The sequence below is a fragment of the Misgurnus anguillicaudatus genome, chromosome 5 (genome assembly GCF_027580225.2).
Source record: "Misgurnus anguillicaudatus chromosome 5, ASM2758022v2, whole genome shotgun sequence".
NCBI classification, from domain to species: domain Eukaryota; kingdom Metazoa; phylum Chordata; class Actinopteri; order Cypriniformes; family Cobitidae; genus Misgurnus; species Misgurnus anguillicaudatus.
The window spans coordinates 19,410,733-19,436,400 of record NC_073341.2 but is presented as its reverse complement, the minus strand read 5'-3'; the positions used below and the strand labels follow the sequence as shown (position 1 = coordinate 19,436,400).

At 37.9% G+C, this 25,668-nt stretch overlaps 1 protein-coding gene across 2 annotated transcripts in view; it reads left to right on the top strand.

Annotated features, from left to right (window-relative positions):
- The first annotated feature begins 490 nt into the window (after positions 1-490).
- Positions 491-25,668, top strand: part of LOC129413541 (uncharacterized) — a 55,777-nt gene continuing 30,599 nt past the window's right edge. For both annotated transcript variants that reach the window (XM_055167241.2, XM_055167240.2), the window contains exons 1-6: positions 491-816; positions 9,197-9,290; positions 10,232-11,549; positions 12,645-12,723; positions 14,414-17,584; positions 17,712-17,834. In XM_055167241.2, coding sequence (XP_055023216.2) covers positions 10,240-11,549; positions 12,645-12,723; positions 14,414-17,584; positions 17,712-17,834 — 4,683 coding nt within the window. In that variant the 5' untranslated portion in view covers positions 491-816; positions 9,197-9,290; positions 10,232-10,239. The remainder of the gene's footprint in view (positions 817-9,196; positions 9,291-10,231; positions 11,550-12,644; positions 12,724-14,413; positions 17,585-17,711; positions 17,835-25,668) is intronic.

The following is a 25,668-nucleotide window of genomic DNA, read 5'->3' as shown; positions in this document are numbered from 1 at the left end:
AGATAAAAACGTCTCATTCTAAGGTAATAAAAACATAACGGTTCATCATAAAAAGGTCTTTATACACCCCTGATAATATAGTTTTGTATATTATTTTGCATTTCTGTCAAAAATTACACACTGCACCTTTAATCATTTAATTTAGAAAGTTGCAACACTTTGTAGATTACAAATAGTTGAATACTGTTTATGCATTTTGTAAAGTTTAACTAGATTAATCTAGATAGCTTTGATGGGATATAATCAAAACATGGAAACTGATATCTAATAAAAACAGTAAACAATGCTTATACTGTATAAAACAGTGTTACTTTGAAGCATTGGTAGAGCACTGCGTTTGCAATGGGTCATCATGGGTTCAACCAAATCAGTCTGTCTTTTTAATATTGTATCATCCTCCACAAGAGGGCGCAGTCACACTCACTATCCCTCCACACTGTCCCAGACTGGCGTACCAAAACAAATCCTCCATCCTTCCGTGCAATGTGATCCCACACACCACCTTCCGGCTCCCTCAGCAAGTTTGTGTGAGACGGGCTACGATATTGTTTACAGAGAGACCGCACTTTTGCCAAAAGACCCGCCAGGATAAGCGTTCAGCTTTAAGGAATAACATCTCACTGGGAATTATGCGGGATAAAGCGCCCAAACAACCAACGATCCCCCCGCAGTGAAGACAATCATTAACCCGCGATCAACACAACTTGCTTCGGTCTATCCGAAACACAGTAACGTTAGCGGAGTTTGGTTGCGCTCTGATCCCAAACAGCACACACAGGTGGGATAGCCAGACGACTAGTTGAAATACTCAAAAAGGTGGGTAAAAACAGATTTTACATAGTGCCGTTCTGCTATTGTGAATCAACAAGGTTTTAAGATTGGTGATCGCAGTTAAAGCAGGCTAATCAGCTAACAAAGAAACTTAAATGGCGAACTCTTTACTTTTCTTTCCACAACATTATTTACCATGGTTACCTCAGTTTCCGCCAAAATCAAAATTAAAGATTCAATTTATTACAGTTAACGTATATTACTTTATTTAAACTGGTAACGTTAAGTTTTCATAGGAAGCATATGATTGTATCAATAAAATGCTAGCGCTGACAACAACGTTGATTATTATAATGTTGATTAATTTTTAATTACATCAAAATAAGATTGTGTAAACTTCAACACTTTCATCTTTATATTTTAAAATTTTAAATGGATTTTTCAGTGGGAAAAAGCTGTAGTAACTGTGGTATCTTGGATGATGGTTACCATGGTAATACTTTCTTAGGGTCTGCGTCTTCATTAAAAAGCCTAAAATGGTATTGTTTCTACAGTAAATAACAGGTGAGTCTTAGCTGTGTGTTTCTGGTTGGTGTTATTCATTCAAACATTTCCGTACTGTACATTATATGGTCTTTAAAGTCCCCATGAAATCAAAATAGAAGTTTTTGACTTAATACAAATATGTTAGCAGGGCTCAACATTTAAGGGTTAGTTCATCCAAAAATGAAAATTATGTCATTAATGAATCACCCTCATGTCGTTCCAAACCCGTAAGACCTCCGTTCATTTTCGGAACACAGTTTAAGATGTTTTAGATTTAGTCCGAGAGCTTTCTGACCCTCCATTGAAAATGTATGTACGGTATACTGTCCATGTCTAGAAACATCATCAAAGTAGTCCATGTGGCATCAGTGGGTGACATAGAATTTATTAATGCATTGAAAATACATTTTTGTCCAAAAAAATAACAAAAAAATAAGACTTTATTCAGAATAGTCTTCTCTTCCCGCTTTGTTGTGAACCGCGTTAACTATACTGCAGTGACGCTGCTGACGTACGACGCTGCTGACGTGTTATCTGGTGCGCCCGGGCTTCGTTTACAGTGTGAGGGATTAGGACATCTGCGACATGCACACTTATGCACCATTTAAAAAATACCAAATACAAACAATGTAGAATAGCTTGAATACATCATGCATCAAAAATAAGTAACATATTTATATATATAACAACATGTAAGTGAAAACATAACTCCCCAGTCATATGAGAGGCATAGCAAATAGTATGTTTGTTGGCTAATGATGATTTTCTACAAGATGATAATGATAATGAGGTGGTGTTATTTCTTAGGTTAATTTCTGGTTAATGAGTACAAGAGTACACAATGGATTTATTAAACTGATTTGGCAATTAATGATTCAGTATTAATGAGATATTAGTCGGTATAGTGGTAATAGGTAAAGTTGTTTCAGTTTTTAGTGTATTTAGGTTTCTTTCTCTTGCGCAAACTCGCTCTGTTTTGCGCACACACATTTTGTCTCTTTTTCGCTCTTGCACGCACAGACTCTGACCTTTTTCTAGCATTTTGTCTCCCTCTCTTGCGCAAACAGACTCTGTCTCTTTCGTGCATTTTGTCTCTTTCGCGTGCACAGACTCTGTCTCTTTCGCGAATTCGATTCACATTTGTTCACAACCGCGACTCATAGTTATGAGGGAGAGGGAGGTGTCCGCCCCCCACTATCTGATTGGTTTAGACCACAATGTGTCGTGTGTATCTGTTGTTGAACCAGAAGAAGACTATCGAGTTGTGGAGACTTTTTTCACTTGAACAGCTGGTCGCACTGGTGCAACCTCAGATTTTTTTAAAGTCACACCATTGAAAAACTAGATCGCATGTACGACCAAATTGGTCGTACTTTTGAGCCCTGTGAAATGACTTGTGGATTAAACTAAAAACATTTTTTATCTTAACGTGGTCTTAAAATGGTTCTGACGCTCATGCACAAATCCAATGTTAAATTGCATATCAACATATTTTTTCATTGCATCTTACTGACATCGTGTTGAACCGAATCGAAATTGGACTGCAGTGCATCGTAATGAGGTGTAGCATCGGTAACTGCTTTATATGTAACTTTAATGCATTAAATTCCATTTTTTTATCTTTTAAAATTTGTTCTCATGCTAGATCTGTTTCCTCCAGACCACCACTAGTAGGTGCAAACCATATGTTTTTTGCCATCTCCAACAGTTTGCAGTTTTTAAAGATGATTGATGAAGCGGGGTCGAGTGCAATGTTTTAAGGACATTTCATTGTGTGATGGCATAAATGAAAAAATGAATGACAATACATTATAAATACAAATATATATGAAGAGTTTGGTTCCAAAACGAGATAACTCATGTCTATTAACATGTTTATTATTATGTTTTATTATTACTACTATATCATGTTTTTATTGTGTTTTATTGTGCTACTAAGTTGTATATTTTAGTTATGAAGACAGTAAAAAAGTATTTATATACAATTTCAAAAGAGTAAGCCATGTTAAAAGAACAGTAGTATTCAGGAAAGTTTGATTGAATGTTTGTTGATTTTTGGTGATAAATTAATCGTTTAGAATAATCGATTTATCAATACATTTGTCAATAGATTAGTTGATATAAAAATAGTCATTAATAGCAGCCCTAAATATGTCCCGCCTTAAGGGCTCATTGTAGTCGTGCGCAGGTCCTACGGTGTAGCCGCGACGGCGTAGGTTCCGCGTCGGTTTTTCATTTATACTTTGCGTCGTCATCCGCGTCGACGTGCAAACACACGCGCAAGCCGCTGGTAGGCAGTATCCACGCGTGTAACCACAGTAGCAGCGCGACCGTCAGAGAAGAAGCAGCTTGGCAAGTTAACCCACAAACGAAGAAGAAACAGCAACTTGTTGTATATGATTTGAGAAGACCAGTAATGATGGAAGTAAATAAACAGTTACTTTTGTTGCAGTTTGAGTTAAATCACTCCTCAACTTGGCTCATCTTTGGTTTCACCGTCGCAAACGGAAATACCTATGACGCAGTTTTTTTACCTGACGGGAGGGGTTCTGGTGGACCAATCACAGCGCTTGCATTCCACGTGGAACTGACTCGCTGTTAAAATTTTTGTAAGGTGCACTACGGATAGCCTACACCGTAGCTACGCCGTGGAACTTACGCACGACTATGAATCGGGCTTTAGCTTCTTGTGTCAGTGGAAATTACGTTAACACATCAAACAGAGCTGTGCATTTCAAGGATCTTCAGTGGGTATTTACATGGGATGGTTCATATATGCATTTACGATTTAACATTTTGTTCAAAGTGACTCTATATAAAATATATTTCAAACTTTTTAAGTCAGTGTATGTGTTCTACAAATTGAGCTACAGAAACGCAGTGTTAAATAATTTGATAAATAGATACAAGGAGCTGTATCTCAGTTCTTTGTGGAAGTTGTTGTCGGTCTTGTGATGCACGAAAAATGTCCCCAAACCCATTAGTATTTCCTTTACTGGCACAGTCACAGCATAAATGGTGTTTTACTGTCAGGTAATTTACACATAATGTTTGTTTAAAGAATAAGGTGAGCTGTGCGTTCATGAGCAGGTGATGGCTCACACTAGATCATTTCCTGTGTGTGTACTGAAGCATTGCTTTTGTTCTTGCTTCAGGTAGAGCATGGAAACTATTTTCCTTCAGCAAAACTGGCTGAACCAGAGTGTCAGTGGCGCACATGCATGCAAACTGAAAACGGACAGAATCACGTTGGAGTAAAAAACCTTTAGGCCAATCAGCTAGTTCTTGCTTATCTAGGTTTTAGTTGACAGTTTAGTTGTGGAAAAGCTGAAATAGTAACATTCTTACTGTCCAAATCCTATTATTTTACTTTTCTTTGTGTAATTCACTTGTATTGTTACTTATTATTAATTAAGTTTAAATAGTAGGCCTATTAATGTAGGTGTTTTTAATGTGTACTCTAATATTTCTGACAAGCAGTTTGGCTTGTTCTCCATTGTATTTCAGTTTGGATGGCACAGATTTTCTTTACACAATGACGTGGAAAGAGGGTGAGGTCAGTGTTTTTGTTGTCTCCTATTAGAATCTTTTGCATCCAGCAACTGGTGTGTTACTGTACTTAAGATCTGGCTGGTATTACTATTTAAAGTGCACTTATGGTCTGAATCATGATTTTACATTTCCTTTGGTGTGTAAGTGTGTATTAATACATAAAGTTACAAATCACTCACGAGTTATCGTTTCCAACATAAATAAAATTTTTTGGACTACAACAAACACACGGATTGCAGGCAACAGTTTACTTCCTGGGCCTGTTGACGTGAACAAGACCGACATTATCATAATTCCTCCCGCTTTGGTCTTAGCCTGTAAGTTAACTCCTGTTAGCATTGCATTGTGAACGAATCTTTCAAACATGTTAAGGAGCGTCACATTTCCAGCTGACGTCAGCGGTATTCAGACCAATCACAACGTACAAATTAGCTGGCCAATCAGAGACAGTGCTTTTCAGATCGATGAGCTTTGTACAAAATCAGTGCGTTTCAGGAAGACAGGGATATCTGGACAACAAAAATGTTGTAAATAATGTGTTTTTGAACCATAAACCAAGCGAACACATTGTATTATACCAAATAGATAAAATAACGTTGTTTTTTAGCAGGTACATTATGTCATATGCATTGCATACACAATGTGAGCATGTGTGTCTGTTTGTGTGATTTCAGTTGCTCTTTTTCTGCCACTCCTTGTTAAGGAACATTTTAACATCCCAATGCATGAGTCACTCCTCTTATGGTCCTTATGAAAGTTGTTTTTGGATGGAAAGCTAATACAGTGCCTCAGATTGATTTTTTTTTTCTTTGACTTTGAACCCAACTTTGATCCATTGATTTTATTACATTAATTTATGTTTCTATCGGTAGTTAAGGTTTAGTTCAAAATGTTAACATTAATTAATCTCCCACACCCGAAAGACCTTTGTTCATCTTTATTTCATGAAGTGACAAGAATAGTTTTGTGCTCATAAAGTCAGTCTCTGATGCGTATTCACGAAAGCTCCGCATGCACCCTAAACATTTTAATTCGATTAAAATTTTAGTTTACATTTACATTCTAATCCGAATCGAACATCTGCGCACGCGTACAGCCATGGTTGCCAGATTTGCGTAACAAAACCATCCCAATGAACCTTTAAAACTTTCCCAAAAGCATCCGAATGACTATTCACAGCCCAAATACCAATAACTAATCAATGAAATCCTTTCATTTTTAACCAGTAGAAAAAAACTACCTGTGGAGACAGTTTAAGCTGTAGTACAAATCTGAACTCGAAAAAGCAGAGGACTTGGCAACGCCACCCAGCGCACAGCATCTCTTGTCGAGTTCACGTTTTATCTTGGATAAATGTACAAACAAAGTTGAGTTGGAGAAAGTTTTTCTTAAGAAGTTTTCAGATATAGGCAATGAAAATAATTTTCACAAAAGGCACAACGCTATTTTATTGCTTTATGTAGCCTAATGTTTAAAAAGTATACATGAACACTGCAGAATGTACAGTGTGTGACAGCGCGTGTGCCATACGTGTTGCAATTATTGCATGTTTCTGTGACGTGTACAGTAGGGTTGTAAAGGTATGAGATTTCCGCGGTATGATAATCATTTTAGAAACTTTCACGGTTTGGCTGTATTAAACAATTTAAATAAAAAACAAATAGGGTTTTTGGGTTGAACATATGGTTTATTATGTCAAACTAAAAAAAATAAAAATAAACTTTGATTCTTAATTTATTACTATTTTTAATTTTATTCTTTTAAATAAAATAATTAAATACTCATTAAATTCTTTCAGAGCTGCTCTGGATATATTCATTTGTTTACATCATCAAATAGTTTTTATTATATATCAACTATAATTAAGTATAATCAACTTAAATTGATCTGTAATATAAATCACTGAAATGGGCTTTAGTGACTCTTTTTGCAGCCGCTCTTCGTCCACATTTCTTGCAAACTGGATATCCATCTTCAAGGACAACCCTGCATTCGTTTTTGGATAGCCAAAGTATTCCTATACTGCAGATTTTGACATTTTCTCTGGTATAAACGAGTGGAGTCTAGCAGTCACGCCGAATGAAGTTGCATGTGCGCAGTAGCGCAGGTGAGATCTGCTTTATTATTTTTTCCTCAAAACCGTGGATAAGCAAATGTTTACGGTATGATAATTGTGAAAGTTAATATCATGATATACCGCCATACTGGTATACTGTTACAACCCTACGTGAATTATGTGATCAGTGTTTCCCATACATTGATTTATTTGTGGTGGCCCACCACAGAATCAACACTGGCCCCCACAAATAGAATTTTCATGATTCCCATTTAAATTTTTATTTCACCATTTAAAACAGCTTAAAGGAATAGTCTACTTATTTTCAATGTTAAAATGTGTTATTATTACCTTGGCTGGGAATTGTTGGTGCATCCCTCTGTCGTCTGTGTGTGTGCGCGTGGGCGCTGGAGCGCGCTGCGACGCTTCGATGGCATTTAGCTTAGCCCCATTCATTCAATGCTACCATTTAGAGATAAAGTTAGAAGTGACCAAACACATCAACGTTTTTCCTATTTAAGACGAGTAGTTATACGAGCAAGTTTGGTGGTAGAAAATAAAACGTAGCGCTTTTCTAAGCGGATTTAAAAGAGGAACTATATTTTATGGCGCAATAGCACCCTTGGGAGTACCCCGACTCGCCTGAAAAGTCGAAAAGTCCGCTCCCCTTCTCACTCTCATAATGGGAGAGGGAGGGTGTTACTGCGCCGAGTCGAAGTACTCCCAAAAGTGCTATTACTGCTATTAATTAAAGTGTTTACATGAAGGCTTTTCAATACGATTGAACCATCAGTACGATTACAAATGAATTATTTGTTTGCATTTAAACATAGCTAATGTTTAACGCATGCATTTGCTGTTTTCATGAATACGCATTAAAGACTGAGGGCGAGAAAATTAAGAAAAGGTGAACTAATGCTTTAAGGTGCTAGTTTTGCTTTCAGGTTGGGAATTGCACACATCTTGGAGGTGTAACACCTCAGTGGTCTTTATTTAATTTCCTCTGTATATAACTCTCACATCATACAAAGAAATGTCTGGGTACTATACAAATCAAAAGAAAAACAATAGTAATGAAACTATAACTTATAGACCATTTCAAAAAACGTAAACAACACTGGTCCAGAAGCACTTCCTGTTTCAGTTTTTTAACACTATAAACATTGGGATGAAATATGTCCAACAGAACACATAGAACTGAATCAAAAAGTTAAAGAAACATCTTAAAGATAATGATATATGTGAAATGAATAAAAAACAGTCACAAACTGAAACAGGAGGTGTTTCTGGACCAGTGTTGTTTACATCTTTTGAAATGGTCTATATGAAAAATATCTGTAACATATTAACAATATTTTCACCCAGACACAATCACTGTCACTGTTTGCAAAAATCATAATGATCGTTAAAAGGGCTTTATTTCCTTTATGCAAAATATGTATTCATTGTGAACCATGACTGAGTTTCAGACATGTTTTGGAAAGTTTTTGTGAGATAAGCCTTGATTTCTCTCTGCCAAGATGTATAAATCGGCATCTTTGCAATTTTGCAATGTAATGTCATGTGCAGTAAGGGCTAATGTATATTCAGGAATGTAATGTTAATGGCTAGATAGTGTTCATCTGTAAATGTTTTCCTACGGGATGTCAGAGCTACTTCCCTAAACACTCTGGGTTTGAAGCCTTAGATTTTAAACATTCCAGCTGCATTGGCGTTTCCTGTCAACAAGCAGTCCACTAACTCTGACCAAGATCCTCCTTCTCTCCTTCCTACAGCGTCTTTGTCCTTTTTTCACCCTGGTTATCTGTTTGCCGTTCCCTCCTTCCGTGTCACTACTTTTGTCCCCTTTACGCAACCACACAGCTAAGATTTCACTAACACGGCCATATCAAATGTGTTGAAGCGTTTGGTACAACCTATAGATGTAGGTCAATGCACTGGTAAATATCTTGCTCTTCGGTTTGCTCCCTGTGTTGTTCATTTGTTTGTTGAGTAGGCAGATCAAGTCTTTTTGCATGTTGCATAAAATGCGTTGCATTCGGATACCGTTTGCATCTGCGCTGTGCCTGTGTGTGCGTTTTTTTTCTCTCAAAAGTATTTGTTTACAATTTTGGTCCAGTTATGATGTTTAGCAAGTCCATCAAGCTGTGATCTACCCTTCGGGCAACACATGTTTGTTTAAGTATGTGTGTTGAGGCTTTGTAATAATTTCTAAGGACACTATTTGTGCAGAAGTAGCTGTGTCTAACCATGCTGTGTTCCCTGCAACAGAGTCTGGCTCCGCCTCCTCTCCATATGATATGACATCACTCTGCGGTTACCACAGAAACCAGGGCTCCACTGCAGACGGCTGACAGCCAGGCAGGTGAGTTATTGTTGTGGTATCGGAAAACTGCATACAAAGCACTATTTGATAACAACATTGGGACGCATGCCGTATACATGTGCATTTACACAGGTATGTGATTGTGTTTTGAAGCACGTTTTTGTATTGTGTGTTAACTGTGCTTTTCGAAAAAGTCTGCGTGCCCATCTGAGTGTGAACACGTGTGTGTTAGCGCGGGGCTTCAAAGAGCAACATTTGTATTGCGTTATCGCTTATGGCTCAGTGGATACTCCTGTGAATAATTTTTCTTTGATGTGTATTTGTAGTTGCAGACTCATGCAGAATTTTTACGCTCAATGCACTCTTAATTCAGAAAATTGATCCCTCCCTCCTGGGCAATGTCCAATCATGCTGATTTAATACACCCACAGACACGCACACACGGAGACACTGTGTCTGATTAATGGTGTGTCAGTAAAGCGCTGGATGTGCTCCTGTGAGCTTTGTATCTGCCAAGGCAAAGTCCACGGTAGTGAAGAAGAAGAGGGTTAGAGAGCATTTTTCTTTGGGTTTATAGACACACCCAAGTACAATAGGATTTGAATACTCTTGATTTTTTACTTTGATGTGATGGTGTAGGAATTATCAGAAATGTAAGGGGTGTATTTTTACAAATATTAATTTGTTAATGTTGTGTTCGCTTAGTAATCGTAACTATGTTTTTTGAAAAGCACTGAAGTGGTTGGAAGCTTTCGTGTACATACGTAAGTTGGCGTGCCAATGCAACTGGTTGGCAGAAATAAACTACTCTAAAAGAACTCTGTTGTTATTGATTTGTTGTGGATGTTTACCGGAAGTAACGTGTGTTCCACAAACGCCGTTTGTTTATGTTGTTACTGCTGATACCGTCTATAGCACTGAAATTGTATTGCTGTAACTCAATATGATCTAACATCATTCATGAATTTTTTTTGTCCTAGGTGGTGTGATGGCTGCCCAGGTGGAGGTTGACGCTGGGCGGCCAAGTATAGTCGGGGCTCGCTTGCACCTCAGCCCTCTCATTGACTCTAGCAACAAGGGCTTGATGGAGGGTTCTGGTGGCCCCCAGGGGCCACTTATTATTCCCTCAGAACCTAACAAGCCTGTCCCAAGCCCCAAGCCCAGACTGACTCCAAAACCTTTCGCTGTGGAGAGAAATCCTACTATACGCCCAATTCTTGCCCCTAAACCACAGCCGAAACCTAGACCTGAATCCATACAAACAGCTTCCTACAAGCCAGACCCACCCAGCGCACCTAAACCACAGCCAACCAGCAAACCCAATTTACCGTCCACAAATTCAAATCGGCCTGAATCCACTGTTTTTAAAACTGCCCCAAAGCTCACTGCAGGACAAACAAACAAACCAGTGGCACAGCCCTTTAAACCAGCACCTACCGTTGCCTCTACTGATATCAACAAGTCTAGACCGACCCAAAGTGGAGATGTACCAAGAAGAACAAGTTCTGGATACACGCCGACTCGACCCAAGACTGATTCAGTTCAGTTCTCGACTCCTGGTGCTGACTGGCCCGTTGGGTCACGAAATAAACAATCTGGCACGTCAATCGCTCGTGCTAAATCAATGGGCTTCCTAACAGAGATCGGGCGGAATTCCGAGAACACAAAAGAGGATTCTGGTGCCAAGGATGAGAGTTCTCCTGTTGTTCTTCGGCCCCATTCTAAAGGTTCGAAACCCCGTCCTGTTTCAGCTGTCTTTCCAAACCCTATTCAATCTGAGTCTCAGGGTGAGTCCCCTCGTTGGGCAGAAAGGCGTCCGCTTTCCTCTGACCTTACTTCAAGGTTTGAGTCAATTGGACTGTACTTACACCGTCGACCTCTTAAGGAGGAGAGCAAAGAAAACACTCCTGAACTAACAAAGGATGTTGGAGCTGTTAGTCCACGAGAGAAAGAAAATGTTACAGAAAAGGCCGAAGGCTGGAACAAGCCCCCTGTGCCTGAGAAAAGAAGTCAAAAGACAGAAATTAAAGACCTGGACTCTAAACCTGAGGATACAGGAGGAAGCAGTATAAAGAGGCGCATCAGCCTGCTCTTGGACTCTTCATCCTTTTCGGTAGCGCGTGTGGATACACAAGGGGCAGAGCCTCATTCACCGGTGCTGGCGGTCTCTGATACTGATGGAGGTGTGGGGGTAAAACAGCGAATCAAAGAACTTACTGAAGAAGTGCCTACAGCGCTGTCACCACCCCAGAAGCCACAATATAGGCCACGCTACCTAGTATCTGACCGTACTAAAAGGTAAGGTTTGGTAGTTTTGCAGATTTAAGGGCTGTTATGTATGTTATAGTTGATCATAAAGTGTAAATTTCACATTTTTATAAGTGTGTGATGAAAATTGATTTTGTGGGAAGTTCTTATTTGTGAGTATTCATAATTGCAATGTGTGCATACTTTTTTATGGTCAGAATAATAGGGAATGTGCATTAGGTGTGAAAATAAAGCTGTTTACTGTTAATTAGATAAATATAATTGGCTGTGCAAGTCATTTTAACTTGCTATTTTAATTTGACTACACTACACTACACCCAAAATTGAAAATTCTGTCATGATTTACTCACCCTCAAGTTGTTACGTACTTGTATACATTTTTTTGTTCCTTTGTGTTTAGAAAAACTACGAAATTTATACTGGTTTAGAACAATTTTACGGGGAATAAAAGACAGAATTTTCATTTTTGTGTGTGCTACCCTTTATATTTATTAGATTAAGTTAAGCAATTTTATTTTGTTTGTATGAGTTGCTTTTAAAACAAGTTGAAATTGCATAACCTAATAAGGTAAAGTGTAGTCTTTGAATTTAGAATAGTAAGTTTAAATGACGTGTACAGCCAAACTTTCAAATTTAAGGCAGCTACATTTTTTGCAGTGCATGCATTTTATTATTCTTGTACTGCCATAGTAAATGATGAAAAATGTAGTTTTGTTGTCACATAAACTGACTAAATGAGTAGTGTTCTCTGGCAAACTTTCTCATTCTTCATCAAAAGTACATTGCCAATGTGCAAGGAATAATTGATGACAGGCTGTTGAATGCAAAACGACACGAACCTCAGTCAGTTTGGTCCACTTATACCACGGTTACCACAGAAATTGCTCTGGTGGTTATTTTGAGATATTTGACCGCTTTAGGTGTGCATTTATTGAAAAATAATGCATACCCGTGGAGCATCTCTCAACCAATCAGAAAAAAGCATTCAACGGCCCAGTGGTATAAATACTATTAATGTGCACAGCTTAATTGTGAATTCAGCATTCTGGCTTCATGTGAGTTCATCTTGTACATGCATTCTTTCTGACATGATTTGATGGCAGCATTTGTTGACTTTGTTTTCAGATTTGAGGCAGACCATGACAGCCTTAGTTCCAGTGAGTCCAAAAGTCCCCAAGAGGTTGAGGAAGATCCCAACAAAAAGGTATAGGATATAAACAATGCAATTAATCATTCTGCTGGAAAAAGCATCCTTACAGCATGTAGTAAGCCATACCTTACGTACTTGGGACTTTCAGAGTACAGCAAGTCAAAGTCACATTTAAATGTTTGATTATATTACAAATAACAGCACAGTATGCACAATTGCCTATCAAACTAGATAAACTAATTGTAATTAATTTGTATGCCATTAACTGTTACATTTTTGACCAATAACCCTTTGTAACAGATTAAATAAGACATGGTGTGTATTAAAAGGCTTTATGTCCAGCTGCACTACTTCCTGAACTTCAGCCAGCTCCTTGTTTCCTGTCTGCCATTATTGGACAAACTGATTAATCCAGGTGTGCCTGACCTTAGTAGTCACAAACAAACTGATTAATCCAGGTGTGCCTGACCTCAGTAGTCACAACAACAATAATCAGACACACCTGGATTAATCAGTTTGTCCAATAATGGCAGACAGGAAACAAGAAGCTGGCTGAAGTTCAGGAAGTAGTGCAGCTGGGCATAAAGCCTGTTGTACTCCAAAACGTTTGGTATGTACTTATGTGCTGTTATCCAAGTACAGTTGTTCTTATTATAGTCAATAATTGTTTTAATTATTGGAAAATCCTCTTGAAAAATTCACGCAGACTTTTAGAATATTCCAGCACTTGAAAACTATTATTTTGTCAGTCAGAGCCAAAAATGGACTTTAAAAATAAAGAGATATTTTACTGTGACACAAAGAGGTAGGACAAACAAATGAGGTTGAAAAAGGCACTTCTGATGTCACGGGAGGAGTGGCACTCCAAATATGCGTGTAACCTGAGTTAGTCATATTGTGATTATAAAACATGCACTCTACCAAGGAAGGGGGTGGGAAAGGTCAATTTGTCGCTTTGATTATGGTCCCTTCATGCCTCACCCTGCTTTATGAGCTTTGACAAAGAGCATACAGATCCCATTTCACTGTTCTCAGACACAAATTGTCCATCTCCTATCCCTTTTCATTTGTGTTTAATGTTTGTCTCTATCTTTTCTGTAGTTTCTCAGTTTATCATATTCTTTCATATATAGTCATTTGTGTTACAGTTTCCATTTGGCTTTTTATCTAAGCTTCCACCTCTTCTGTTATCATTTTAGTTCTCTTCTCTGTAAAACCACTTGGAGGCAAGATTTCATACTTCATCTACTTGTTTATTTGAATTAGTCTATATTGCATTCCAACTCCACTTTTTTATTTTTGCTATGCACATTTTCTCTGCTTCTCTGTCTCTCTGGTTGCATTTAAACTCATCTTCTCACTAGATCAGAAGCTTCCTACATTCTCTCCTTTGGTTTGGTTCCAGGTCATCTTTGCAGTATTAGCTTCACAGACACAGACGCCCTACTGTAATGGTAGCTCATATCTGAGCAAAGAAAATGTTACCTTTGAATGCCACACCAGTCAGTAAAAGCCATAATTACATGCAGGGGTTATCAAAGGCTGTTTCTTTAAGGATCAGACTGAGTTGTAGACAGAGCTCACCTTGTGCGAAAGTTAATCTCAAGTATAGATTCTTTCCTACTCTAACATTAAGGAATATGGACAGAAGAGAATCTGAAATAAATTCCAAGTTTGTTATTTATTTAGGATTGTTTTTATCATCAAACAGTATGTTACAAATGTACTGTATTTTATCTTATAGCACTTCAGTATTGAAGGACAAACCGGAAACAAACAGGAAAACAAAAAGGTATCGTCACATGTTATTCAAGATTTGCCCTCCAACTCCTCTTTTAATAGTGATGCCGTTCAAACGGTACGAGCTGCTGTGTTTGACCATGTGGTGGAGAGGCATAGTGTTCAAATGGTGGAGGATATCATCTCACAAGGTCCAAGAGGACAGGAGGAAAGCACAGTTAAACCCATGCCCAGACGCAACCATTCTTTGCGAGTTCAGAACAGTCCTTTTAAAGCTCTTGAAGATGAAGATCCTGGTAGTTTAGTCAAAGCAAGCTATAGAGAGCAAATTGTACCTCCTAGCCCTGTACGTGTAGAGCATGTCTTTGACACTGTGGCTATGGTTGGAGAAAACTGTGCTGTTAGTGAATCTGTACCATCTGCTCAGCTGGAGGACAAAGCTTTAACTCTACGTTCACGTCGATCAGCTCCTCAGGAGAATGTGGACAGACCCACCCCTGAGATGAGTAATCTTATTAAGGATGAAGACCACACATCAGCTGCCTCTTTAATGGATCCACGCATTCCTCGTTACCTCCGAGTGGGGGCGCTACAGCAATTTGCTGTCACAGACGTGGACAGAGAGATTAAAACTGAGAAGGAGCGACAAAGGGAGATGGTAAGAATGATGGAAGAAGAGATACAAAAGCAGATGGAAGTGCATATGTCTGCGGCAGCAGCTTTGGAGGAAGAAGAAGAAGAGAGTGAAACAGAAAAGATGAAAGCGATAGAAGCACAAAGAGAAAAGGAGAGGGAACGAGAGGAAGTCGCAGCTCCAAAACGGCCTAAGATGCTGGACACAGATGAGCAAATGAACAAACCTAGAGCTACATACTTTGCTCTCACTGGTCAGATTCACGAGGCCTTGCACCTAGGTGAGAGAGTAACTGAAGATGAGATATCTGGGAGAAGCAAGCAGGCAATGGTGGGTAGAGTGGACAGAGGGGTAAAGGAGGTGCCATGGGCTTCTCAGAATCCTGTTGCTTCATTTAAAAGAAATCCTTCATTGGATGCTGCCATGCAGAGAAACTTGGATGAGGAACTTTATTTTTTTGACGCTGCACATAGACCTGATTACAGATTACAAGACAGGGAACGAAACAAAGCAGTGAAGGAGATGGAAGCAGAGAAACAAAGATTAGCAGAGTTTGAAAGGATGAAACAATTGGAAAGGCTGCAAGAAATAAAACAAAGAGATATGGAGATTGAGAAACAAAAGGAAATTGAAAAAGACAAAAGGAGACAGATGGAGATACAGAAAGACAAAGAGAGACAAAAGGAGTTAGAAAGACAACAAGAGCAAGAGAGGGTAAGACAGAGGGAGCTAGAGAGGCAAAGGGAAATTGAACGACAGAAACGAGAAAAGGAGCGACAAAAACAAATTGAATACGAGAGAATGAAGGCTGCGGAAAAAGAGCTTGAGCGCCAGAGAGAGTTTGAGAGACAACGTCAAAAAGAATTTGAACGAGAGAAGGAGAGAATGCTTGACCAGGAGAGGCTACGGCTTCGAGAATTTGAAAAACAGAAGGAGATGGAAAGAGAAAGAGAAAGACAGATGGAATTAGAGAGACAGAGGGAAATTGAGAGACAGAAGCAGAGGGAACTTGAAAAGCAAAGAGAGATTGAGAGGCAGAAGGAGTTAGAAAGACAAAGGGAATTGGAGAGACAAAGAGAACAGGAGAAACAGCGAGAGCTTGAAAAGGAAAGATTGAGACACTTAGAAAGGCAAAGAGAACTGGACAGGCAAAGGGAGCTTGAAAGGCAGCAGGAACGAGAAAGACAACTGGAGATTGAAAGACAGAGGGAAATGGAGAGGCAGAAGGAATTAGCAAAACAGAAACAGAGAGAGTCTGAGATTGAGATGTGGAAACAACAGCAAGCAGAGGACAGGGAAAGCAGAAAAAATCAGGATGAGCTTGAGAGGATCAAGGAGCTTGAGAGACAACAGCTTCTTGATTTTGAGCTGCAGAAATATCGTGAGAGGCAACTCCAGCAAGAGCAAAGGAGACATAAAGGAAAAGGTACATATGAAGAAGAGAACGCACAACAGCAGCCTGAACGACAGAGAGGAGCGGAACGTCAGTGGACCGAAGTAGAGCAAGAGAGGAGAACCTCTACGTCTCCACTTCGGCCCAAAGTTCTAGATCTGGACTCTGTCTCTTTGGGTATTCGGACTGGTTCGAGTAATCTTGATAATAGCCCGACAGCCAGATGGAAGCAGCCCTCACTTCGTCCTGATGAGCTTTACAAACCAGCAATCTTAGACATTGACTCGTTCAGGAATCAAACCCAACCTGATTCCTTACCCCTAACAGGCTTAAGAGGTTTAGAGTCAGGAGGTGTCAGTTCAATGACTTATGCTCGTCCACAACCCACACAGACAAGTCCTCTACAGGCTCAAACAGGACCTCAAGGTCAGTCTCTTCCACAGCCACAAATCTCCCCTCAGTCCCAAGCATTCTTCCAGCCCTCCCCAGCAGAACGCATGAGAACTCAGCTTCCCCCACCTTTGCAACCTCAAATTCTGCACCAAACCCAACCAAATTCACTGCCCTTTGTTACAGAAAGATCTAAGCCACAACCTCAATCATTGTCTGAGAGCTCAGATTGGGCCTTTTATGCTCGGCAGCCCAGCTCAGCTTTGCCTCAACCCCAAACTAATCTTTGGGGACAGACAGAGTTGGCGGTAGATGAGCCTCTGTGGTTGGAAGGTTCCAGAAGACCTATTAGCACCAGACCCGCCAGCCTTGAGCAACAGCTTTTTTCTCCAGAGGCAAGAGGATTAGGTACCATTTTAACACAAAATTCAACTGCTACCATGCCACCTGTCTTTACTCCTGTACAGCACACCTCGCTTGTAGCCCCCTTGGTTTCCATTCAGACTCCTTCACCAACTGTACAATCAAATTTTGGGCCCTCTGTTACCCCTGTTCTAACCCCAGAGAAATCCTGGACCTCCTCACCTAGTGGGTCTTTGGCGCCTTCTGCAACACCATTAGTTAAGAAAGACACCTTGGTGCCCACTAGTCAAACTGTGACCTCATCTGTGACTGATCCTAAATGGAGCCCAAACCGGGAGCAGGTACCACAGGGTCAAAGAGAGAACCGAGCACTACGAAGGGACAAGGTTCAACAGGTAAGAAAACATGCCCTCTTGCATGCATACACACAAATGATTCCACTTTGTTTTTATTATTTTTTTGTGCTGTATACAAACCTTGTCTGTAAATGTACTAAAGTGCTCCTTCTGTCTGTTTGTGTAGAAACGTTCAAGGAGTATGTGTCGGAAGTCTGCACCCTCAGAAAGTTCTGAGGATAGCTCCCTTGTCCATGCAAGAACTCGTAGGAGTCGCAGTGCACACAGGGATAAAAGTGAAGAGAGACCGGTAAGAGCATGCTTAGATATACTATACTTGACTTCTACTGGAAGAGACCATTCAAAGCTGAGCAACATGTCTGGCTCTTTCTATAGAATATGTATAGGCTTTATATGATCTACGAAAAGGCTAACTTAACAGGATAGTTCACCCAAAAATGAAAATTCTTGTCTCGCCCTTATGTTATTACAAACCTGTATAAATTTCTTTGTTCTGCTGGACATAAAAAAGATATTTGTAACAAGCAGGAAACATAAGTACCATTGACCTTCATAGTAGGAAAAAAACTGCTATGGAAGTCAGTCAATCCTGTTCAAAAACGCTTTGGTTACAAACATTAGTCAAATATGTTCCATTGTGTTTATCTGAACAAAGAAATTAATACAGGTTTGTAACAACATGAGGGTGAGTAAACAATGACAGAATTTTTTTTTTTTGGGTGAACCATACCTTTAATTTTCAAATTCCAAAAAGTGCACAAACATTTCAGAACAATAAACATTTCATATACACTGTTTTCATGGTACATTTAAACAAATTGAGTATTTCTCAATGTTTGATGCAAATTTGGACAAAGGGCTGTAAAAATACAGATTTCATTTCTCGCTTGTATTACTTGGGTCCTAAGTTTTGCACACGGACCAGCGTACATCTTACATAAGAGTTCTTCTCCTTGTTCTAATAGAAATGGTACAAAACAAGAAAGCGATTGCTTGGTGGTTATGGTGATGTCATGAGCTTTCAGAGTCCAGATGTTGGAGCAGCTCTTTACAATGTGAAAAACAGCTGTCATGTGACCCTTTCTGATACGCAGCTCTTATACTGATGTTTACTAGGCTTTATCTGATGGTGTTCTAGGCTCGTATAAGATCATATTGAAATCTTGGTAGATGTTTTGGAGATGTTTGTATTTGTTTTCATTTTTTTTAACTGTCGGGTATGAAAGCTGAGCCAAGCTTATGTTTTTATGCATGTGAGAGAGTGGGTGGTGCAGGAATGCAGTCAGAAAACAGAAAAGGCGTGCCTCAAAAGTTACTGTGTAATAGCTGAGCTATTCTAAACCCTTTCTTTCAGAATGATGACGGATAGAAGTAGATATAAGAATGTGTAACAGACAAAACAGACTTGATTAATGTTCGTGTAACAAGTCTCAGGTCAGGTTCATATTTAAAGGTGGGGTTACCCTACAGTTTCTGCATTGTGTACTAAGGATAAAAATAACTTTATTGATCTGGTTGACTTTGTAGAAATCAGGTTAATGATAAAGATTGTAAGGCGTTAGCTTGAAGAAGAAAGTGTTTCTACGTACTGATTTATTTTCCAAGGCAGTTGTTGTGGTTTGTAAGGTTTTTCTGTGTGTGTATATATATTGCCATCTACTGTATGAATGGCGTTATTACAGCCATGATTATAAAATTCACTGACCCGGTAGTTGGTATATCCTCTTTCCTTTGATTCTGTTTTAAATAGAAATCTCTCAATACAGGGAATACAGTCGTTTTATTATATTATAGTAGTTTTTTTGTCATGTAAAAATGAATATAGTTAATTGTGGTAGCTTTTTTGGGTCTGTGATCAAATAAGAGCTTGTTTGTTTACACATTAGCTTTTTTGGACCGTTTACGTGGGTATGTGCATTTGGTCTTGAAGAGGAAGCTTGTTTTTTCTCTCTCTCGCGCTCTCATCTTCTCTAAGTATTGGTCATCGTATAAAGAGAGTCATTTTGCCATCACTATGTGCTCATGGGTACAGGAAGAGATTTATAACTATCGAGAGAGGTTGAGAAGAACACTCGCATGAACATCTCAAATGTGAAAGGATATATTCTGTGCAATATACTATTGGGCTAACAAAGTAGGAAGATCTGCTTTAAAAAATGTCTTATCACATCCTTCCTGATTGCTGTTGGTGGCTGTGGGTAAGCATACTTTATGGTAATACCATTACAAACTAACCACATGTTTCCAGGAGGCACATATATATATATAGTAGGCGGAAAGCTTTGACTTCTGAGTCTTTTAACCTTAATCAATGACTGTGGGACAGTATAGACAATGCATTAATCCTTTATCCCATGTTTCTGATGTTATTTATATAAGTGCATTATAGCTTTTATGTGAATGGATTGGTGAAGTTGCTTCTTCCTCATGGATATGAGTATTTTGTTCAATTCTTTTATCTTTTTATGACTAAGGTGAGGCCACTGCGGGGGCTTTCCGTGTCAGACTAAATGTAACCTGCCTTCAAAAACCCATTTTTTGTGATTTAAACTAATTCATCCTACATAATGCAAAGAACATTCTGTGAAAATGATATCTTCATCATTGACTGAGTAAGGTCATGTCAAAGATTGAAATCAATGACTGAAGTCAAACTTTGGATTATGAGACTTTAGCCTGGATTGTGTGATTGACAGGGCCAGACTAAATCTGCAGACTTTTTTGCTTTTTCTGTGGAATTTTTTTTTGGAAAAATCTGCTGAATGATTTTAAATGTTTTTAAAGATATTAGAGAATTTAAGCTATAGATATTACAAAATTGCATCTAAAATAATTACTTTTTAAAGGCTTCCAATGAAAATGAATACAGTCCTCTGAATTAAATTGGACCAACATAAACCAGATAATGTGCATGTCAAGATAGAGTTATATATTTTGTATATAAAATTACATATATATTATTGTTTATAGTGTTATATATTATAACAGAATAAAAAAGCTTGTGTTAATACTTTCTTATGAAGATAATTTTATAAAATTTTTACAATGCAATGGTAACTTTATATTAAACGTAACAAGAGCATTTGTCTTGTAAATGTAATGAAATGATCATGTGTTGACTGTCGTGCGTCACATAGACGACAGAGTGAAGTGAGATCTGCTTAACTCAGCGATAAGTTTTATTTCATCTCAAATATCAAATGGTTCGTGCTCTCTATCATTAAAAACAATCACAGTAAACAGCACACGCTAGGTTTATGTACTTGTGTACTTGTAAAAAAAGTGATCTCTGTAGACAGCCCATGCTCCACAAACTGCAATAAAAACAAAGTGGCCAAACCTACAACCACAAAACATAACAAAGTGTTCCAGCCAATAAACGACAAGAAGGATTTGGGGGTGGGGGTTGGGCGCGTTCATGAAAGCATGGAAGGGAGGTGGAGGAGGAGGAGTTAGCTACGCTCCATTTGTTTGAAAACAGTTCAAACATCAAGAAAAAGTGACGTCACACAGATTCGCTTAGAGCGCCTTTAAAGAGCTTGACCCATACATACAGTCTATAGCTCAAATAGTTCAAGACTCACTAAGGGGCTAATCACACCAAACGCATTTTAATCGCCTGCAAATGCAGTGCAGCGTGACTTTTTATATTGCTAGGCAACTACCGAGGCTGCTGTCCTGTCAATCAAATATTGAATCGTGAGCGTTCTTTTGCTGTTAACTGTCATATTAGCGGAAACTTTAAAAAGAGGACGCTTGCGCTGACCTTGATCGAAGGTGAGAGGTGCACAAACACGCAGGAGAGAGTGAGTGAATGCAGTCCGGTTGTTCCAAACAACTTCCGTCACTACAACGGAAGGCCTGATGGAAAGACGCGAATGACGTCGGGCGCTTTTCCGCTCTCAGCGCTGTGCCAGGAGACAAAAAATGTATTCGGCATGCATAAACAGCACGCATAACACTCACTGCCCATAGAAAATCATTTCAAAAAGGTGCCTGCAACTCCCAAAAACGTGTTTGGTGTGATCAACCCCTAATGCAGCTTTAGCAGCTTTTGAGTACATATGTACATACATATTTTAGGTTGTTCTGTTTACAATGTGCTCGTAATATCTAATAAATGCACACTCTAAAAACGGACGTGTTAAAACAACATCAGTTTTATTTTTGTGACAACACTAAATGCACACTATTACATCTCTAACACATTTTATGTTACTTTTAACACAATTAGTGTTGTAACTTTTATTTATCTTAACACAAAATGACTGTGTTAGAATGTGTTAAATAACATAACACAAAACGTGTAAAAAAAAGTACACATGCTTTTTAAAGTGTAAATTGGTATACCCTAGATAGCTTATAAATATTAAACACTAGTGAATTTAAAATGTCTACACATTTTTTTCAAAACTAAACACGTGTATTCAAACAAAAATAAGCACATTTTGAGTTAAGAAATCTGTTTCTTAAACACTCAGCTTTGCTTTTGCTGTGTCAGAGGAGCAGTCAGTTATAGCACTATGAGTCAGAATACAAGAATAATATAAAGCAATGTCACTATGTCATCTTTGGTCATCAGCTTACTCAATAATATTGTTAAAATATGATCACACAGCCAGATTGTGTTGTTGTTTCTTCAAGCCTGAATGTTGTAATGGTATGAGCAACATTTTAATTAAAGCGTGTGAAGGTTTGACCAAGAGGAAGTAGTGTCAGGCACTATTAGTCTTCCTGTATGGGCCACATGTGGTTTTCAGGGGTACATTAGAACTTTCAGACTACTTATTCCGTTTTGTTGTTTGAATTGCTCTTTGTTATACTAATATTGTTTGCACAGCAATGCCTGCTAGCGTTATAATGTGATGTGGTACAACCCTTTCAAATGTAACTGGTACATGAAACCTTTGCAGTTTGATGAAACTTTTTAAGGTTAGGTTCAAGGCTACACAGACATACAAAACATATACATGTCTATCATAATGCAGATATCTGATATGTATATCTGATATGATTATTTTCTAAAAAACAAAAATCAAGATTAAACTATTTCACATATTTGAGAAGTTCATTTTTTAAAATAAAATCTACTATTTTTACTTAAATTATCTAAAATTAAATCTAATTCAACAGTATCATTTAACGACATATGGGGGCTTGTGTGAGCTCATAGTAACATTAGCTCTTTATGAGGAAGTGTTTACAGCTACCTATAATGTATGAACACTTCCTCTTATGGTCATTATGAACTTATCACACTGCATTAATGGTGTAAGAGGTCTAATATCCCATCTGTGATAAATCAAATTTGAGTTTAACTATTATTGATTTAAAACTGAGCATGTGACTTAAACAGTCATGGGAGGAATCCTGGAATCTGCAGATCTCGGTTCCTCAGCTCACTTTACCGTTAGGCAGATGGCAGTGTCATGACTCATGAAGGAGTCATTTCACATGCTAATATGATAGTGTTCACTGTCATCATTTGACCACTCAGCAGAGTTTATATTGTGTCTACATTTGGATAAATTACCCAGATTTTTCTCAAATTAGAGATTTTTTATATAGGTTTCTTCTGATTTTCTTCTACTATGCTGACATTGTCTGATGTGATGTATTGTTTGTCACACAGGAAGGACAGTAGATTCGATACAACTCTTTCTTTGTCTATACAAGGAACAGAAAACAATTTACTATTGATTGTCTTTTGACATTTATAAGACTCTCTTGACTTGATGTTCCTTAATCTAATCTTAACGTGATATTTGTTTTGTGTGCCATCTGTACCTCTGAAACTGGAGCATTTAATTTGACTTTTAAGCAGAAAGCTGATATTGCCTGTTACAAATGTATGCTGTATGATCAATACAAATACAATGGAGTCCAGAAGTTTGAGATTTTTTGCATTTCTATTTATCTCAATTAATAATTTTTTATCACAGATAGCATCACAATTTGAGTGAGTTTAATAATGCATGCATTAAAGGGCCAATATTATGCCCATTTTACAAGATGTGGTATAAGTGTCAGGTGTGCCTAGAATGTGTCTGTGAAGTTTCAGCTCAAAATATCCTACAGATCATTTGTTATAGCCCATATTTGGACAGGATCAAAAAGTGCTGTTTTCACAAGTGTACCTTTAAAAGCAAATTGCCCTCACTCCCTTACCAACAGACAGTAAGTGCTTTTGGTTAAAAATAGATCTGATTTCTGTGATAAAGTCTGGGACAATAGTATCTTTAGCCACATTAGTGCTACAATGTGCTAAAAACACATCTAGAAAAGCTTTTGAGTAAAGTTTTGGATAAAGTAAACCAGTCAGACAGTTGCTGTGGGGGGCTTTGTCAGTGTGACATCACATTAACAAGATGATTCAAACAGCATGTCTAATGAAATTGTAAAAAAAAGGAGTGCACTGCAATCTTACTTAGTATTTTTGTCTTTTTTTCAATAAAAATATAAAACATTCTTAAATTAAGATGTATTTTCTTGAACAAAATGACCTAGGAAAATAAGTCTAATTTTTAGACAATAAATATAAAATGTAAGCGAATTTGTGCTTAAAACAAGCCAAAGTGTCTGCCAATGGGGTAAGAAAATTTTTCTTGAATAAACTGTTTAAGAAAAAAGTAAACTTATTTCAAGAGTTTTTCTTACACCATTGTGTAGACTTATCTAGTCATTTTGTTCATCAAGAAAATACATCTTAATTTAAGAATTTTTAGATATTTTGTACTGTGTACTGTGTAATTATTATGTATATTTAACCACAAACAGATTTGTTATTTATATATAATTTTTTTAAATGTATATATCATATAGAATAAATATAAATAAATATATAAACATGTAAATGTTTCTTAAATACATACAGGAATGTGTGTGTATTTATATGAATAATAATAATTACACATGGCACACACTCATTATACATTATGCAAAAAAATCACTTTTATTTTGTATGCGATTAATCGCTATTAATCTTTGTCTAGTACTTATTTTTTACTGAAAACTAGACAAAACTACTAAGTAAAAAAAGTCATTTTTTGCAGTGTGGGTGGAGTTTTATCATTGTAGGGTGTTTGTGTTCACACACTGCTAACACATATGTATGTCCAAACACTTTGTAAAAGTGGATTTTGCATAAAATGGGCCCTTAAAAGTCTTAATTGAATGTGTTTGATATGTCTGATTTAATGACAGTATGCACAGTTTACACTCAACCTAACATGGACTCTATACATTAGTGTGTGAAACCTGATGGTCCACGTTATCCCCAAATAATTTGACTGTGTAAGTTTAAAGTGCAGTGTGCCTCAATGAAAACAAGAAATCTTTATCTTTTGTTACAAAATAGTTTAGTGGCCTGTGTTTTTAACATTCTCAGATTAGATGAATTATGTATGGGATTAGAAAACGCTCCTAGTTATACTGTTTATTTATTTCTTTTGTATTAACATGTTACAATACAATGCACTTTCAGTCCATTAGGGGGCGCTGAAATACCGCTCAACAGGCTCTGTCCTCTCATTCTTGCTTACCGGACAAATAAATTAAGAACAAATAATACATCCACTAATCTGTAATATACAGTACATACATTTAAAGTTGTAATGTTCATTTCACTTTGTTTATGAACAATGTAAAAATTCATAGCATAAGTGATATGAAAAGCATGACAAGGACAGGACAGCAAGGTTTGGTTAGTCTTTAGTGATGTTTGCATGACAGGGGTGTCAATTTGCAAAGCAAACTCAGTCATAGTACCATGTGCTCCTGTCTCTTCGTCTGTTTAATGCCAGAGCGGCTCTCTGTAATATACACATGTATTTTTCCTAGTATTTATTTGTTTCTATTGAGTATTTCTTTCTGCCATCTTTTTTGTTTCCTTTAATCAAACACTCTTTTTTTCACTCAGCAAATGAGCTGCTGACAGTATTGCATAACAAATGCACCCCCCTCTCTCTTTTCTTTCATCTGTAAGCTGAACACTGCAGTGCATATATCTTTCTCTCTGTCTCTCTCTCTTGCTCTCTCTCACTCGCTCATATCACTGGCTTCCCTCACCCCTCCCATCTCACTCTCCCTTTGCTTTCGTTTTTCTCCTCCCTCGGTTTTCTCCT